The sequence below is a fragment of the Callorhinchus milii genome, unplaced genomic scaffold (genome assembly GCF_018977255.1).
Source record: "Callorhinchus milii isolate IMCB2004 unplaced genomic scaffold, IMCB_Cmil_1.0 Scaffold2, whole genome shotgun sequence".
Lineage (NCBI taxonomy): Eukaryota > Metazoa > Chordata > Chondrichthyes > Chimaeriformes > Callorhinchidae > Callorhinchus > Callorhinchus milii.
Window position 1 is genome coordinate 118486369 of NW_024704743.1, and position 19593 is coordinate 118505961.

Below are 19593 nucleotides of genomic sequence, written 5' to 3' on the forward strand. Positions count from 1 at the left end.
GAATCCGTTTGCAGAGAGGAAGTGGAAGCGGAGTCGAAGAGGTAGATCTTATTAATAATAATCCTTGCATTTGATATAGCACCTTATCACATTGTTGAGACGTCTCAAAACACTTCACAGAATATACTGTCAAGTGAATTGACCGTATATTTTGTGGGTGAAACGCGGCAGCCAATTGCGCACAGCAGTGTCCCACAATCAGTCGTGGATTGAATGACCAAATTATTATTTACTTATTTATTAATGAAGGGATTATTACCCCCGGAATTCGATCTGTCGCCAATCAACCAACAAGCTGGCACCTACTTTCTGTAAGGTGGGATTTAAAGATAGATAGAGGGCACAAGGCAGAGGGATGCATGGAATTCTCAGCTTGGTTTGGATGCTCTTAAGTAGGGTGATGTGTCAGACACCCGGCTGATCAAAAACAATTAAGCTTTGCCGTCATGGACGTCATATTTGTAATCATTTTAACATGGTAGATTGCTTGTATTACTATGTATTTTGTCTATAATGGAAAACAACTGAACATTTGTACTGCTGTACCTTTCAGTGAGATTTCACTGATGATTGTCCTTGTGTGACTTTTGTAAGCTTGCGAGATAGATACTGTCTTTCCTTTCTGATGTCCTTGCTTTTGTACTCAAATAACTTGATTACCTGCTCGAAATGATTAGTTTTTGTTTTTCCTTCATTTAATGTCCTTGCTTGGTCTAGTGTAGTTACGTGGGAAACAGTTACGTGAAAGAGGGTCTGGTATGTGAAAGATGGGTGAGGAAGTGATGTCTTTGTGTATCAATTAGGTGGACTTGCAGTCCTTCTCTAATGTCAGTCCTGTAGAGAAAATATTTCCCCAATCTATCCCGTGAAGCTCACAGAAGGAGCGTTTAACTGAGCTTGTCGGCAGGAAGTCCTTGGCTTTGTTTCACTGCTGGTGTTGACGTGTGGTGTACTGAGGAATGCAGGACGCACACTCATTACTTCTCATCTCCCCAGCAATCTCAATCCCAGCTTTAGACCCTTTCCAGTTCTTTGGTCAACAAAAACCCAGCCCAAAACAAACAGCTCCGAAAAACGATCGTTTTTAACCTTTCCCGAGGCTATGAAATCACCATTTCCTTTCCACTTGCCAATTTCTCCCCTCCCCTCTTCTCCTGAAGACATCTGACTCCCTTTTTCCATTCATCTTCCAGGACCTCTCCCAGGTGACCGTTATTCATGCCAGAATCTGGTGGGAGACTATCCCAACGTGCGGAGAGACCAGCCCCCCCACCCCCCACCTACCCCGCCGGCTCGTGGAGGTGTGTGAAGCAAGAAAAATTGCCTAAGGCAACTAAACTCTGCCCGGGAATCGAAACTGGGTCCTCTTGCTTGAGAGGCAAGTGCTCTAACCAATACACTACAGGACTCCTTAATTATGAACATTGGCTCCTATTCGCCTTCCCTAACACCGGAGTCGTCCTCTCTCAACACTGAAGAGCCCTGGTTTGTCTAATCATTGCTTGGAGCAAACATTGCCCTACACTGGAAAATTACCCACCAGCAAATCAGTGACTACAAAAGCAGAGCGCTGGTTAAATAAAAGATCATTCTCATTTATCTCGATTCTTTACTTGTATTTAATTTTGCCTCTTTCCTCTTCCCTTTCCCCCACTGCTAATAACAACAATAATAATAATCCTTGCATTTGATATAGCGCTTTTCACTTCTTCTAGACGTCTCAAAACGCTTCACAGAATATACTGTAAAGTGAATTGACCGTATATTTGTGGGCGAAACGCGGCAGCCAATTGCACACAGCAGTGTCCCACAAACAGTCGTGGATTGAAGTGACCAATTTATTATTGTTTTTTTTCTTGAGAGATTATTATCTACAGCTTTCACACAAAGAGTAGCACCGGGCAACATTTTTGGAAATGAATTCAAAGTAACGCATTAAATCCATCCCTCATCTCCTTCATCTCCCTCCCTCGCACACCCCATCTGCCCCTGCACCATTGCACTAATTTATGGAACAGTCGTTCTGAATGAATCAATGGCCAATGTCTTCCTGTTGCAGGAACACAGAGATGTACGAGAATCGAAAAGACCTCGCTGTCTATCTGGCCAATCCTAGAGTAAAAGCAAAAATCACACGACTCCATCTCTCAAGCCAGTCGAATCGATTTCTATACCAACCAACTGTCCAGCTTTGGCTCAGTTGGTAGCACTCTCGCCTATGAGTCAGAGGTTCTGGGTTCAAGCCTCATCGTCAGAACTGTTCGTCCACAAAATATAGTCGCTACACTTTGCGGTATATTCTGTGAAGCGCTTTGAGATGTCTCAAACACGTGATAAGGCCCTGTATCAAATGCAAGGATTATTATTATTATTATTACTTTGAAATCACATATTTAAGTCTGAGGCTCCGGTATAGTGCGAGGGCAAGCACTGCGTTACTGGAGGAATCATCCAACGAGGTGTTAAAACCAAGGTCTGGTCTGCCTGTTCAGGTGGACATTAAAGTTCCAGTGACACTACTTGAAAAGCGAGGGGAGTTTCTCCTGGTGTCCTGGCCAATAATCCCCAGATAAAATTGGGCACTCGCTTCCTGGCTGTTTGTGAGGCACTGCTGCGTGCAAATTGGCTGCTGCGCTCGCCTACAAAAGCAAAGTCACTACATTTCACAGTAATAACCTGGAAATTGCTTTGCGACGTCTCGAGAGCGTGCAAAGATGCTATATCAAATGCAAGGATTGTAATTATTATTATGCAATTCCCCATTGAATTTGCTGAAACAGTCTGACTCCACCGCCTCTCTGGGTCAAGTAGTCTATTCCTCATATGCGCCACTCACAATGTAAAGTAATTATAGCAACAAAAAGTATCTGATCATCTCTGTCTCTCATGAGCTCGAACCTGTGCCTCCCCCCTCACCCCCTCCCCCACAGCTGAAGTATTTTGTGATTATGTTAAATATATTATTAGGGTTCATTTCATCTCTGCACTTTAAGATCTGGGTCACTTCAATGAGATCTCCCCTGAGTCCTCTCTTCTCCAGCGTGAACAATCCCCGGCTCCCGTGACCTCTCCTCTTTACTCAGGTGCCTAATCCCAGCTATCAATCTCGTTGCCCTTTGCTGTAACGCACCCTCTCGAACACCCGAATGTGCTCTTTATTACGGAATTACTGTTGAGAAATATAACAGGAGGCCGCTGCCTTATTTTACTTTTTGGTGTTTTTTTTAAAGTGTCAATTAAACCCACTGAAATGTAAATTACACGAGGAATTGCCAGCAGCATGCTAGGGTTTTGCTGGCTCGCTTGCCACTAAAGCGACCACTTGACTTAGCTCTTCAAATGTCAGCGCTTGCAATTATTCGCAGCTCATTCGTTCATTTCTTTGCGTTAACTTTTATGTATGTATGTATGTATGTATGTATGTATGTGTGTGTGTGTCTGTCTGTCTATCGCCTACAAAATATACTGTCAATTCACTTTTCAGTCTATTCTGTGAAGCGCTTTGAGAAGTCTCAAAGACATGATAAGGCGCTATATCAAATGTAAGGATTCTTATTATTATATATTATTAGTATTATTATTTATTTCGTAAGCGTCCCGAGTTGCCAAGACAAAGCGGGACCCGGGACGTGTATGAGGGAAAAGGGACTGGCCTAGATACAAGTGCGGTTGGTTTCCATTCTTAGCTCCAAGTCATTTAACCTGATTCTATTCACCAGCTTCTTCCACTGGTTCAACGTTAGCGGCTGCCACTTCTCTTACTAAGTCAGCAAAAAAAATTCTTTCCTGTTTTATTTTTTCAAAAAAAGAGAAAAGGCAGGCAGGCAGGGGAAGGCAAGGCTCAGAGCTGTGTGCCTTTTTAAATGTAAATTGTATGTACCCTAAAGCCTCGTGGGGGTTTTACTGTTATTTAAATATAATTAGGGAATCGATCCCATTATCCAGCCGGTACCACTTCCCTCCCTCCCGCGAGGCGAAGTCTGCCGAGCGACAGAGATGACAAGATGCAACAGAGAGCCAGCCCTCGCCGTATCTTTCTCTGGATGGGAAAGGAAAGGGGGTCAGATTGAGGCATCAGTAAACCCCCGGAACTACAGCTCCCCCCACCCAACCCTACCTGCACACGGACCCCCAGCCCAGTCGGACCCTCAAGGTGCGATGCTCAAATCCTGTCGGTCGCACCAGCTTCACAACATTCATTTCTTCCACCTGCATCTTGCATTTCGCTTGTAACATGATTTATAATTGCATTTAATAATCCCTCAAAAAAAAGGTCACTCATTCAACGACTGTCTACTGGACACTGCCGAGCGTAGCTGGCTGACAAAAATACAGTCACTCCACTTTGCAATATATTCTGTGAAGCACTTTGAGACGTCTCAATGATGTGCTAAGGTGCTATATCAAATGCAAGGATTACTATTATTATACAGAGCCCTCCACGCAGCATAATGTCTCGGAGCGTTACATAGGGCGGGGGGGGGGGTGGGGGGGGAATGATGGGGCAGACACCTAGCAAGGTGGAGAGAAGGGGGAGATGACTGGGACTTAAAGTATGATTTAGGGATAGATAAAGAGGGGATGGGCGAGGTGGAGGAATTGAGGCTGGGAGTGTGTTTTTAGACGAAAGGTGGAGCATTCCCTCCCTCGCATTTAACCAGGGCACAATAACTGAACAATTGTGCACAGAAGCGAACGACAAACACAATTGTCAAGCCCCCCCCCACCCCTCCAAAAGCATATAATATATATATTTTTTCACACACGCACAACACTATCAGATCGGAAACTGAATAGGAGGCCGTTGAGAGGAGCAGGTCTGGGGAGGGCAGGCCGCAACAATTGCCAGAAAGCAACAAAAGAGATGACAATGCTGTCAACTGAGACATTTTTATATCGTGCGCCTCTCTGGGTCCAACCAAAAAGGGCTCGGATTTACATTTGCGTGAATTGCACACTCTCTCGCTGAGAGCAGCTCTGTTGTCTCTTCACGTATAAATATTAATGGGTCAAAAAAATATATATACATAAAAAAAATTGCTGCCACGACTAATGTCAAACACAGCGGCTTTCGCTTTGCTGCCTAAAATAAACAGTGTTACAGTGCGTGGCTCCACTGTACTGTAAAGCGATGACTGAAGAAAACCCCTAAATATTTAAAATCTGCCCTGGTCTACAATTGAGCATTTCTCTTCCCCTTTCCTTAACATTGAACAGGCTTTTTTTTAAAAATAAATAAATAAATCTGAGCTTGGCGTTCAAGTTTAACCCTTTCTTTTCTTTTTCCTGACCCGTCTCCTTTCCATCCCTGCTCTTTCGAACAATGACATTAATCCTTGCATTTGTTACAGCGCCTTGTCATGTCGGGAGTCAGGCTCAAAGCTCCTCACAGGCTTTTACTGTGTAGTATAGTGATTATGTATTTTGTGTGTGAACTCGGAAGCCAATTTGAACATAGCAAATTGCCCCAGATCTCCCTTCTCTTTCTGAATAGTGCCACAGGATCTTTAATGCCCACCTTCACAGGCTCAGCTAAGAGTGAGTGACCAATTTTATCTGGCGGATTGTTGGCCAGGACAGGCTCAGATGGGGCCTTGGTTCAACAACAACAACTTGCATTTATATAGCACCCTTCACAAGGGGAAGTGTCCAGGAGTGCTTTAACCTTTCCCCTGAAGGATGATGGCACCTTCAACAACCAACGTACTCTCAACAATGCATCGGAGTGGCATTTTAGATTACCAGTTCCAAATCGAGACATCAATTTAAAATAATAAGAATAATCCTTGCATTTGACACAATGCCTTATCACGTCTTTGAGATAAGGCGCAAAAATGTCTTTGAACACACAACCTTCTGACTTGGAGGTGAGCCAGTCTGCGCCTGTGATTGAAGGGGTTAAATATCAGAACAAATCGACGCAAACACTATTTCAGTGAGTGAATAGTGAACCTGTGGAACCAGCTCCCCGAGGAGACGGTTGAAGCAGAAAGTGTTGATATTTTCAAACACAAATTAGATTATGGGATAAAGTACGTACGTAGTTTGGGACATATGTGCCTGCAAGAGCCAGGAAGATGGAAGGTGAACTAGATGGACTTTGGTCTTTTTTTCATCTCGCATTTCTTATATTATGTTATGTTAATTCGGCCTGCAAGTACACAGTCACTGCACTTTACTTGGGCTCAAGCCCTACTTGGCACATTCAGCTCACACCACCTAGTGCAGCGCTGGAAGCGTGCAATGTCGAAAATGCCGTCCTTCGGATGAGACGTCAGACTGAGTCCTGCCTGTGCCTGTCCAGATAGATATTAAGAATCCCCATGGCACGACTTGAAGGGAGAAAAGAGTTACTCCCGGTGTCCTGGCCAACAATCCCTCCAAATAAAATTGGTCATTCGTTTCATGGGTGTTTGTGAGACAAAAAATTGGGAGCCACGTTCAACTACAAAAATACGCAGTCACAACACTTTAAACAACAACCACAAATGACATTTGAGTAGCGCCTTTCACATCGGGAGGTCATCCCAAAACGCTGGACAGTCAGACATTTGGGATCAGAAGGGGTGGAGGGCAGGAAGGGTAGGGGTAGGAGGGTGACCGAAGGCCCGGTCGAAGAGGAGGGTCTTGAGACGTGCCATGAAGGAGGCAAGGGGAGGGAGTGAGGTGAGTAATTCCTCCACATCCCTTTTGAGATGTCCTCCCGGAGTGAAAGGCCCTGCGTGCGAGAGTTATTTTATTTTTAAAACTCCGCCAGGCACCGCAAGATCTTTTGAGGCGATAAAAGGTGCTCTATCAAAACGTGTGGTTTGGTGTACCGTAAGAACTTTATTCTGAGTAACTCTTCGGGAGAACACTCACAATCACCATCTATCATTCATGGCTTCTCAATTAATAGGCAGTTCTGCTTGCCTGTTCCTCTGACAGGCCCTACATTTAACAACAAACTTCATGTAGATTTCTACAGAGCGAACAAAGTAAGCCTTTTTTTAAAAAACACATAAAGCTTTTATAAAATGAAAGAAGTACTTTAAGACACAAATAATGCCTTTCTTACCCTCCCCCCCCCCCCCCGGAATATAAAGTCCTGTAGTGTAGGAGTTAGCACGCTCGCCTCGCAAGCGAGAGGAATTGGTTTCTTTACTCCACACGCCTAGCAGTGAGTAGGAACCCGGAAGGTAGATGATTAGCAGATCACTTTCCAGGGGTAATAATCCTTCCATAAAAAAAATTGTTTTAAATTCACTCAATCCACGACTGTTTATGGGACACTGCTATGTGCAATTGGCAGCTGCATTTCGCCCACAAAATACACAGTCAGTACACTTCACAATATATTCTGTGAAGCGCCTTGAAACGTCTCAATGAGGTGATATGGCAACATATCAAATGCAAGGATTATTATAATAGATAGACATATATACATATATATGTGTATATATCAGCTACTAGGTTTTGAATTACGGCTAGTGTTCGAAGGGTTAATTGCCATCGGATCGCGGAAGTAATTCTATGCCATGGGCATGAATCACAAACCGACACCAATTCCAGTTTTACTGTGAAACAATGAGGAGCACGTGGACACACTTCTGGGCCACACAGAGGATAGTCTGACCGACTGAAGGATAAGACTGAAGGTCAAGTCTATCACTCTCGCCAGCCACTCCGAGTTTGGCAAAACAGTAAATGCACACAGCGATTCATTCCTCCAAACCCCCACCCCATTTATAATATAACTAGCTGTATCTGATGCAGCTTCGCTTGCAACCAAAGTATCCAATTTGGAATGTAGATTTAACACACAGACAGACACACATTTCATCTCTATGTATACTCACCTGGGAGGACTCCTGAGGGAGGACTCCTTTTGGGGAAGACTCAGTAGGAGGACTATGCTCTTTAAAAGTGTTGTTGTTGCTGTGGCTTAGCTTCGTCTGTGTTCTTTATTTTGTTCCCGTCGCTTGGCTAGGTGCGTGCTCTATGACGCAGGATGCCACTTCGACTCAGCAGCCACCAGGTGTAACAGCAACGAAACACTCAAAACTAAAAATAACTCATGAACGATAGAAAATACCAGAAAAAAATGCCCATGTCACTCCCAGATTCAAGACCTTTCTGATGAGGTATAAATCATGTCTCTACATCAATCGGTTATCCAGATCCTTCTTGAAGCGCAGACAGACATTGTTGTTTTATTAATATACAGATAATAAAGGATGGAGGATAATAATCCTTGCATTTGATACACCTTATCATAGAATTCCATAGCATAATGATTTACGCTCTCGCCTCGCAAGCGAGAAGACGCGGGTTCGATTCCCGGGCAGGGCGAAACCTGAGGCAAGTTTCCCTACTCCACATGCCTCTGTTTACGCAGCAGTGTGTAGTAACCTGGTTATTAGTCGTTTGGCAGATCACTTTCCGGACTTAATAATCCCTCAAAAAAAAATGTGGTCATTCATTCCATGACTGTTTGTAGGACACTGCTGCAGCAACTGGCTGCCACGTTTCGCCCACAAAATACACAATCAATCCCCTTTATAATATATTCCAAGCAGCGCCTTGAGAAATCTCAACGATGTGATGAAGCGATGTTTCAAACGCAAGGACTATTCTTCCAGCGCTATGTGACATCCTCCCAACATGAAAGGCACTGTACAAATGTAATTTATTGTTGTTGCTGTTTTAAGACTTATTAAGAGCTCTGAGACACTGCCCCATGTGAAGGGTGCTGTCTAAATGCTGTTATTATTGTAATAATATTGTCGATTGTGTTTGAAACCACCAGTTAAAGCAAGTAAACGGGAGTTCACACCATCATTATTGCCATCAATCACCTTTATTGTTCAAAAAAAACAGACAAGTTAGTTTGATTGTATTGCAATGGGGGTCAGGTAAGAAGATATGTTCAAAAGCTCGAGCACAGTCCTTTGATTTTCTGTCTCGGGTTTTTATAATGGGGAACATGGGCTATTCCAATTTTTTTTAATAAAACTTTGGCTCAAGCTTTGATTCAAAGAGCAAAGCCAGACGCCTAACTTGGCCTCGGCGCAGCTTGATCTCGATAACATCTGGCTTCCCTACCTCTCAGCAGCTAAAGAATCCCAACTCCTCGCGTTTTTGCTCTCTCCCTTCCACACAGAGACCCTTATACTGAGCGTTAAAAAGCCTGTCGGATTTTTAAATCAGTCGTAGCTTGGGTCAACAATTAAAACAAGGGGCTTTTTGCTTTTTAAAAAAAAATACAATGCAAGCCACATTTTACACAGTGCCTTTCACGGCAGAAAAACGTCTCAGAGCGCTTGACAATGCTTGGACGAGCACCCAAGCTGGGGGTGGTGGGATGTGTTCAGTGCTAATGCAAAGCGCAGATGTAACCATAGAGTTCAGTACATTGGATTGACAAAGGATTTTTTTTTAGATTGTTAAGACTAACCGCTGGCACAGCTGAAGATATGCGTCAGCCTGGCGCAGTGGTAGCACTCTCGCCTGAGTCAGAAGGTTGTGGGTTCAAGCCCCACTTTGGAATCACATAGTCTCTGGAGGGCAGGCAGGGGTTGCATTGTCAGTGATGCTGTCCTTTGGATGAAACGTTAAACCGAGGCCCCTTCTGCCTGTTCAGGTGGATGTTAAAGACCCCGTGGCGCTATTCGCAAAGAAAAGGGAGTTTCTCCCCAGGTCCTGGCTAACCCACCATGGTGAAACGATCCAAGTTATTATCCTATGACCTACGTGAAGGGGGCCGATTAAATGCAAGTTGTTGCTGTCGATCTGAGTGGCTGAATTCCAAACTGCACTCATCATCTGAGCCTTCTGCAGTGGAGCACCAACACCCAAAAAGTTGTCTTAAAGCTATAGTACAGCAAATTATCACAGGCTCCCAAGTGAGTCGCACGCCTGCGACACTAAACACGCTTTGAAGAAAAGTAATGATTCACAGAGCAACACAACATTACTTTGTAAAGACCCAAATCTCATCAGGCAGAGTGACTTTGCTTGGAGAAATAGCCACTTATGTGTACAGAGTCTTGAATTTGCCTGGGGTACTGCCAAAAGCAATAGATCCAGTCCACGTTTAGCTTTGCATTAATTGAAAGACGAAACAAACTCTGAAGTTACAGCTCCCCGTTTGGGTTGGAGTGGAAGTAAAAGTTTGCGCCTTTCTTCGCAAGCTATTCTGAGAAAGTGGTACTTCACTTCACAGCCATTAAAAGGCAGAGAAATATACGTCACTTTCATAAAATGCGAGTTAAATACGAACAGAATTAACGATAAAACATCAGAGAGAAAAAAATTCAACTCTCATTTCCTTCTTCATGCTTAATTAAAAGGGATAAAACACACACTAAAGGCACACAGCAGCTTCACAAGGATAATAATAATAATTCTTGCATTTTGTCGAGACATCTTGAAGCCCTTCACAGGATTTACTGTCAAGTATAATTACTCCAAAAATATTTTGGAGGTGAAAGCGGCAGCTAATCTGTGCACGTGAACATCCCACAAACTGCCATGAATTCAATGACCAATTTTTATCAGGGGGATTGTTGGCCAGGACTCCGGGGTAGACTCCCATCATTTTTCGAATTGTGCCATGAAATTTTTAATGATGATCTTAAAACTTACATAAGTCGTATTAGTCGGGACCATAACATTTAATATGACTAACACAAAGTCCAAGTTGTGGGCAAACTGTACAATCCGTATAGAATTGGATTTAATCAATAACCTACACTGCGGATATGATGAGTGCGCATGCGGTGATGGGTCAAGACTACGTTTCCCACGATTCAATAAGTCTTGACCCGTCACACCACACGCACACTTACCAGCAAGTGTTGGAATCGCATTGAATCAAGGCCAAACCTCCAGCGCAGTGGTCGGAGGTGCTGTCCTTCAGATGCGACATTAAGCCTAAATCCCATTTGTCTGTTCAGGTGAACGTTAACTATCCCGCGGCACTATTCAAAAAGTCCTGGCCAACAAAAAACCCAAATAAAAATTGGACATTCACTTTGCAGGTGTTTGTGGGATTTTTCTGTGTGTAAAATGACAGTCGCACGCGCCTACAAATATACAGTCACTACATTTACTGACAAAAAACTATGAAGTGTTTTGAGTCATTCTGCCTTGTAAAAACACACAGTCCCTACACTTTACAGTGAATCCTGTGCAAGCATCCTCCCGACATGCTGTATCAAATGTAATGATTTGTTATTGTTGTGGTTATCACTATGACAAGTGAACCTGGTTCAACCTGGGTTTTCTAACAGAGTCTCTCTGTATAAGAAAGCTTCAGATCAGCTTTCTCCTCCTCCTCCTGTCCTGAATGCTCTGGTCTGAGGAAAGGGACAGTTTCACGTACACTATGCTCCCTGTACGACCTCACCCAAGTGGCCCTTCTGTGTAAGTGAGTGCAGACGGCAATTATAGACCTTGTGTCGGCTCCATCAGTCCTTGCGATGGCAAATGAGGGCCAATTAATGCACTCGAAAGCAGAGTGCTTTGGCACCTGGAGAGATCCCAGCATGTACCATGAAGCAGATGCTTAATCCCTCCAACAGAATCACAGAACATTACAGCACAGAAACAGACCATGGGGTCCATCATGCCCGTGCTGGTGTTTCCTCTCTGTAGGATACTGGCCTCATCTAATCTCCGCTTTCTCCTCCCACCCTTTTTCACACCATTCCTCTTCAACCCTCTCTCAGCTACCCTTTGAAAAGGACTCACGGACTCTGAATGCCGCAGGGAATTACACATTCCAAGGACATTCTCTGTGTAAAGAATGGTTTGTTAATAAAAAAATAAAAATAATAATAATTATCCTTGCATTTGATATTGCGCCTTTCACGTTGCAAGGACGTTTTGCACTGAAAACCGTAGTGATTCCATATAACGCGGCAGCCAATTTGCACATAACAAACAGCAGAAAAGTGAAAGACCAATTTTATTGAGGGGAGAGAGGAAATTCGATGACTGTTGGAAGTTACCTAATAGCCATTTACCAGACCGTTACCCGTCACAGTGCTAAAAGTCGGTCAGGGTCAGAAACCAATAAGCTTGTGGTGAATTTATTTTTAAATCAAAAATACAGAGAGAAATTGGACTGTCTTTGCGAGATGGGTCCTGGCATTATGTGTCTGTTCCTGACACTGTGTGTCAGCCTGGCTCAGTTGGTGGCGCCCTCACTCCAACGTCAGAAGGTTGTAGATTCAAGCACCACATCAGGACTCTGAACTCATATAATCTAAGATGACACTCCAGTGCTGTGCTGGGGATGTGCTGTATTGTTGTAGTGCCGTCCTTCGGATGTTAAACCAAGGCCCTGTCTGGGGCTGTTCAGGTGGACGTTAAAAATCCAATGGCATTATTCAAAAAGAAAAGAGTATTTAAAGTTTCTCCCGGTGTCCTGGCCAACAATCCCCCACACAAAACTGATCACTCTCTTCATGGATGTTTGTGGGAAATAGTTACGTGCAAAATGGCTGCCACGTCCACCTGTGTTCGTTGACTCCACTTTGCAGTCTATCCTGTGAAGCTCTTTGGGATGTCCTTGAAAGGCACTTTACCAAATGTAAGCATTATTATTATCACCCACGCTGACAATATAGCACTGAACTGACATCTCGTGCGAAATTCAAGCCTGGAGATTGCCCCCCACTTTGGCTTAAGATTCCACGCACAATCTAGTCTTAACGGCAACCTTCACTTGAAGTAAGCATTTGTGGGAGGTCCCGATACCCGAGTTTTTAACAATATCAACCGCAAGATATTTCTGGACTCGTTAAACACTCGGAACAGATCTCGTCTATGCATAGGTGAGGTGTTCCAGCTGTTATCAGGCTCAGTTGCAGACTGGAGACAGATGGAGAAGGCATTGGGTCGATGCATTCACTATGTATGTAGATATATATATCTGTAAAAATGCAACACAACAGTTTTCTCTGCTTAAACGCTTGCTGCTGGATTCTCACTGTCCACATCAACGTCAACATCCACTCCCCCCGCCCTCCACCACCACCCACTCACCCAATTAAATGGAAGAATTAAAGCCAAGCCATAAAAATAAACAATAACAACAGATTGAGATTCATCCGGCAAATTTCCAAATAAATACTCCTGATTTTTTCTTGAATGAAAAATAACTGTGGAAGCGAGTATAAATATCAGGTGTGTGCAAGTCTGTGCACATGGGTGTGTGTGTGTCGTGTGTGTGTTGTGTGTGCATGTGTATATGTATATGTGAGTGTGTGTGTGTTGTGCGCGTGTATTTGTGTATATATGTGAGTGTGTGTGTTGTGTGTGTTATGTGTGTGTTATGTGTGTGTATGTGTGTGGCACGTGTGTGTGTGTCGTGTGTGTGTATGTTGTGCGTATGTTGTATGTGTGTATGTGTGATGCGTTTGTGTGTGTATGTTGTGCGCGCGTGTGTGTGTGTGTGTGTTGTGCGTGTGTGAGACACACATCTTCAGTCTGATGAACAAAACCAAATTTTCCACAGTGTCACCACAATAGCAGGTCAAATGCAAAATCTTGCCAAATCTATTTCAATGATAAATGACTGCTAATTAGAGATTATAACATTACCGCTCTGAGTGCCTGTCTGCCCCGCAGTAGGATGCAGTTCCTCCGTCTCATTTTCTTCTACTGTGTGGAGAAGGGAAAATAAAAGAGAGTTGTTAGCAAGCAAGCGTGGGAGAGATGGGAAAACGCACTCGTCTGGCTCTCTTTAACCAGCTCAAACGACAACGGGAACAAGGGCTCAGGCAAAAATAAAACACACAGACTGGTGCCTCGCAGTTTTAATTTAGCCCAGCCGTGGGCAGCAAGCAACTTAACTTGTTAAACTGTGTTGTGAGTGAATAAGTGAACAGGGTTTTAGGCAAGAACAACCTATCCATCTGTCCACAGAAGCCAGCTCTCAATTCAGTACAAGGAGTGAGGGGCGGGGGAGTTAAGAGAAGGAACCCTGACTCATTCATTTTGCACCTGGTTGAACATGAAGGGAATGTTCTTCATTCCTCACCACCCCCCACCCGCCTCCACTACCCGTATCAATAGAAACAGATGAGACGTTAAACCGAGGTCCCATCTGCCTGTTCAGGCGGATGTTAAAGATCCCGCAGCACTATTGGAAAAGAGAAGGGAGTTTCTCTCTCCCGGTGTCTTGGCCAACAAATCCCCAAATAAAATTGATCACTCCCTCCATGGCTTTTTGAGGGTCATTGATGTATGCAAGTGGTTGTTGCGTTTCGCTCACAAAATACAGTCAAACTACTTTACACTATATTCCGTGAAGTGCTTTGAGACGTCTCAACGATCTCAGCCAGAGCACCGACCCGGGTGGTGCATTTGGCATTAATGCTAGAGTTTTCTCCCCCATCCCATCCTCTCCATCCACACCATCATTTCCCCCGCTTCACCAGGGAGTTTGGGAGGGGGGGGAGGGCAGGGCGGGGGTACAAAATAAATGAGTCAAGGTTCCTGCTTCATGATCGCTATGAGGTGTCTATCTCTGTTGCGAGGCGCATGGCAGAGGAAATCGGATGAAAATCTGACATCCTCTCCTCTTACGGTGGAAGAACCTCACTGCCCAGGCTCATCGACAAGAGGAGCGGAGAGGTACTGGATGGGAAACTGTACCCAACAGGAGAGGAGAAACAACAACAACAACAATGTGGGTTTATATACCATTCCTCATGCAGAGTAGCATCCCAGAGCGCTTGAAAACATACCTTCTGCAGTTTATGGTACCTTCTCTAACAGAAAGCAGAATTCTCTATCTTCCCCTCGCTTCTTATATATAATAATAATAATCCTTGGATTTGATATAGCGCCTTAACACGGGGTTGAGACATCTCAAAGCACTTTGCAGAAGATCCTGTAAAGTGGATTCACTGTGTGTTTTGTGGGAGAAGTACGGTAATGAAGATGTATAGGTTCCAGCGAGAGATGGCATTGCCTTCCTCGCTGGGTTTCCTGCAGGTGAGAAGGACCTGTGCGAAACAGCTCTCTCTCTCTCTCTCTCTCTCCACCGAAAGAAACAGCTGTACAGCAGTATCTCAGGTGCTCTCTGCCCCACTTACATGACGGTCATCATTCAGCCACGCAGCGTGTGGTGTGCATCGTTAGGTAATAATTCACACAGCATTTTTTTATCATCTCTCTTTTCGCTGCGATGAATTAGGGCAACGGAAACAGCCAGAAAAAACACTTTTTAAAATATATATTATAATAATAATAAGTCCTTGAATTTGATATAGCGCCTTATCACGTCGTGGAGACTCCTCAAAGTGCTTCACACAATATACTGTAAAGCGGAGTGACTGTGTATTTTGTGGGCAAAATGCACCCGACAGCCAATTGCACACAGCAGAGTCAAATAGTCGTGGAGTGAGTGACCAATTTTTTATCTGGGGGATTGTTGGCCAGGATACCAGGAGAGAGAAACTCCCTACTCCTTTCGAATAGCGCCACATGATCTCTAACGCCACCTGAACAGGCAGAAGGTACCTCGGTTTAACGAAAGGACAGATGTACAGTATATATATAATATATAAAGGCATAAAAAGACGCCTATGATACACTGAAAATCCACGCAGCAGGAGTCATTTGGAGGGCACAGAGCAATTCCTGAGCTCTTTTTTTTCCGGCCATCTGTCCTCGGAGCATTTTGAGCTGGTACCTGGGCTTTCTTATTAAAACTGGCACCAGGTGGCACAGCATATTGGCATTACCAATGCATGAATCCCCACATGGCGAGTTCCCCATTTTAGCTGGGCTCTTGGGGAGATGAGGGGAGGGGAGGATGAGGAGGAAGGGTCGTGGCAGGGGAAGGAACAGAGGGGCCATGGGTGGTGGGGAGGTGAGGGGTGGCCTGTCGGAAACGCAATGGAAATATTAAAGTTAAGGAATTGCTATCACGTCTCCCCACCCCCACCCCACTAGCACCATTGGCAGGTCACAAAGCAGCTCAGGGACATAGCTGTCCATCTGCTCTAGTGGCTATGGAAATGGTATGTGGCACAGAGTGACGGGTGGGCGGGCGGGCGGGGGGGGAGTGGGGGAATGACAGAGTGCAGGAGAATTTACAGAGAGGGAATGAAGGGAGGCATGTGAATGAAAGCAGCACTCACAGCTGATGTCTCGCTTTGGAAAATAAAAGCACCACAAAACAACACTGCATTCCAGCCTCTTTACTGCACTCGATATATACCCATTTGTTTATTTTTAAACAGAACTGGCGTTCAGCCTGTGTGTCGGGCAAGCTGCAGCTCACACAACACAACACATTACAGACTCGCTCAGTGCTCCTGTAGCATAAAAGCTTCGCACAAATGTGCAGCCCCAAAATCCCCGTCTTTCTAACCAGTGCCCTCCAGTCCTATATAAATCGTATCCTAAGAATGTAAGACTTTGCCAGGTGAAAGAAGACCAAAGTCCACCCAGTTCATCTTCCATCATCGATCGACATCCCGGGTCCCAAACTACGTAGAGTATCCCAAGATATTATTTCCTAACAGAAATCTATCTATTTGTTCTTGAAAGATTTCCCCCCTCCCCCCAACCGTAAAATAACTGAGGCTATAAAAGGCTATTTGATATAGTTTGAGATGTCTTTAAAGTGCCTCCTCTCTAAGGTGGCTTGAAGTGCTGAAAGAATAATGGTCTCATCAAGGTTTGTTTGTTTCCATCCCCCCACCCCCCCCACACACACACACACTCCATCCGCTCTGAAGGAATGCAAACAAATTTAACTGGTTAAACGCCAGAGTAGAATCAAGTTGGGTTGCAGAGACTTGGGGAGTATTCGCCTGAGGCAATGGGTAAGTTTTTCTCATTTAAAAAAATAAGCTCCCATCCTAAAGTAGATTTCAAGAACTATATATTTTTAATAAATGGGCAAAATTATCACTGCACATCGCAACTTTAACTAATTCATAATTCAAGGTAATTATCCCTTCCAAAAAGGAAAACAAAAATAATAATAATAATTCGGTCACTCAATCCACGACTGATTGTGGGACGCTACAGTGCGCAATTGGTTGCCCACAAAATACACAGTCAATTCACTTTGCGGTATATTCTGTGAAGCGCTTTGAGAAGTCTCGAAGACGTGATAAGGTGTTATATCAAATTCAAGGATTATTATTATTATTAAGTCATCACAATTGCAGATGGGAAGACAGAGAGCATGGTATTATTTTATTGATCCAGCATCGGGTACAGACACCCACACCCATCCACACAGAAATGGAGCTGAAGCGAATGAAATAATCCACAGCTCGATGCACAGTTTGTTCAGTGCCGTCTGTGCATTTTGTGTAATCGACTTTATATTTTGTGTTTCATCCACAAAATATAGAGTCAATTCACACTCGTGTATTCTGTGAAGCGCTTTGAGACGTCTCGAAGACGTGATAAGGCCCTGTATCAAATGCAAGGATTATTATTGTTGTTTGTATTTAGATTTCTCTTTTTGCACCTTTCTGTTTGAATATGTTTGACTATTCTAACCTCGACTTTCTCCCACTGGCATGCTGTTATGCAGATGAATCTCTCTCTCTCTCTCTACCCACTCTGTTCCACCTGGCTGTTTTTAAGTGTATAGACACCAAAGGCAGACAGGCGCACACACACACACACACACACACGTGGAATATTCAATCTATAGCAAAAGTGACGTGAATAGCCAGAATGTGTTAGGACGTAACTTGTTCCAAAATAAATAGATTTGAGTTATTAAGAAAGGGGTGGTGTGGTGATGGTGGAGAGCGGGGAGGTTAAAGTGGTAAGCTCTTCAGTAGGTTTCAGAGTTCAACTATGGGAGGAGAATCAGTGAAAATAAATCCGCGAGGGGAGAACACAAGTCTGTTCTCACTGGTGGGACTGAGATAATACACAGAGACATTGAAATGTGATAGAAATACAACTACAGTCAGAGGCAGATCAATTCTTTTTTGAAAAGGCTCAAAGTTATGACCTTTGCCGTCCGCACCAACACATACACACACAGAGTACAGTACTAGGAGACAGGTCGATTTGAGGAGTCTTTTCGAGTGCTTCGTCTTATACAGAAAGCAAATAATTGACTGCATTTTTTTGTTAAAAGGAGCGCTATAAGTGAACACACATTCCTGTAAACAGTGGGGGGAGAGAACGAAAGCCCCTCCTGGCTTGAATTAATATTGAGCACCTTATTTTCGTCGGCAGGGGGGACAGGGGAAATGTGATAGTTTAAGGCAGCTTTTTTAAAATTAGATATTTTTAAAAGACTTAATCCATCAATCAATCTTGAACCATTGTCTATCTCCCTGCTCTGGTCTGCCAGAAGTTTTCCCTGCCAAAACATTTTCAATCTACGACTGTTTGTGGGACATTGCTGTGCGCAATTGTCTGCCGCGTTCGCCCACAAATATATAGTCAATTCACTTTACAGTGTGTTCTGTGAAGCGCTTTGGGACGTCCTCCCGACGTGAAAAGCGCTATATCAAATGCAAGGATTATTATTATTATTATTATTTGCTGCAGATATGAAAGGCATTCCATTAGTTAACGTCTCCATTCTGGTTCGCCCACCCACAGTACACACACACACAAAAACCACCTCCGCCCCCCCCCCGCACCCATTGAGACTGGAAATTGAGTCAGCGGTTCGGAAGTGCAAGTGTATATCGTTATAAAGTATCGCCCTTAAATTGAACTTAAAAAATACTCTCCGTTTCTCCAGTTTCAAGAATTTGCAGTATATTTTCTCATTGTTTTTCTTCTCCGGGAACAACTTGCCATGTGGCCAGGGTTAACACAAATTTTGCCAAATAAGATTTATTATCTGTGAGCCCAAGGAGGGTATGAATTCACAAAGGCAAAAAACATTGGTCAGCCGCTACTTTTGACCCCTCTACCGCTCCCTACATCTCCCCCCTCCCCCCCCCCACCACTCACGGTCCAATATATAGGGCAAGTTGTTCATTAGGTGGCTCATTCTGTTCACCATCAATTCATTTCATAGCGACGCTAGACAATGCTGTCATTGTACACACTTGGAGGGCTCTTTTCAATGCAAAAAAATGAACACTTTTCTGCCCATGTCCAAACAATAAGTGCGTAATCGTGTATGGATCAGTTCCAAGTCCCCTCTGTTTCGATTAAACAAAATCTCATCATCACCAATGGAAAGAGAAGGAAGGACTTAAAACCGGAATTATCCATTAGATTAAAAAGTACAACATATCGCATTGACGTTCCGAATTCAGTGGGACCCTGACCATTTAAATCTCTTTTGCCTGCATGGCTAACTGTTCATTCCTGATCACAACTACTCATTTCAAAAAAAATTGTATGTTTTTTTTCCCCCCAAATGCAGAAATTACATTTTTTCTTTTAAAAAAAACAAAAGACACTCACGCAGACTGAAATAATCTCAAACCCCGTTTCTCCACATCCGGCTGCTATTGCTTCCAAACGATTCTGCACAGCTACTGAATCGTAAGTTTATTTTATGATCTACACGAAACAAACTTGCTCAATGTATAATAACAATCCTTGCATTTGATATAGAGCCTTATCACATCTTCAAGACATCTCGAA

The 19593-nt window shown here is 43.8% G+C and overlaps 1 protein-coding gene across 4 annotated transcripts in view; it reads right to left on the reverse strand.

Annotated features, from left to right (window-relative positions):
- LOC103179744 (zinc finger protein 521) overlaps window positions 1-19593 on the reverse strand; it is a 241460-nt gene that overhangs the window by 215513 nt on the left and 6354 nt on the right. For all 4 annotated transcript variants that reach the window (XM_042346859.1, XM_042346858.1, XM_042346860.1 and 1 more), the window contains one exon: window positions 13591-13650. In XM_042346859.1, coding sequence (XP_042202793.1) covers window positions 13591-13650 — 60 coding nt within the window. The remainder of the gene's footprint in view (window positions 1-13590; window positions 13651-19593) is intronic.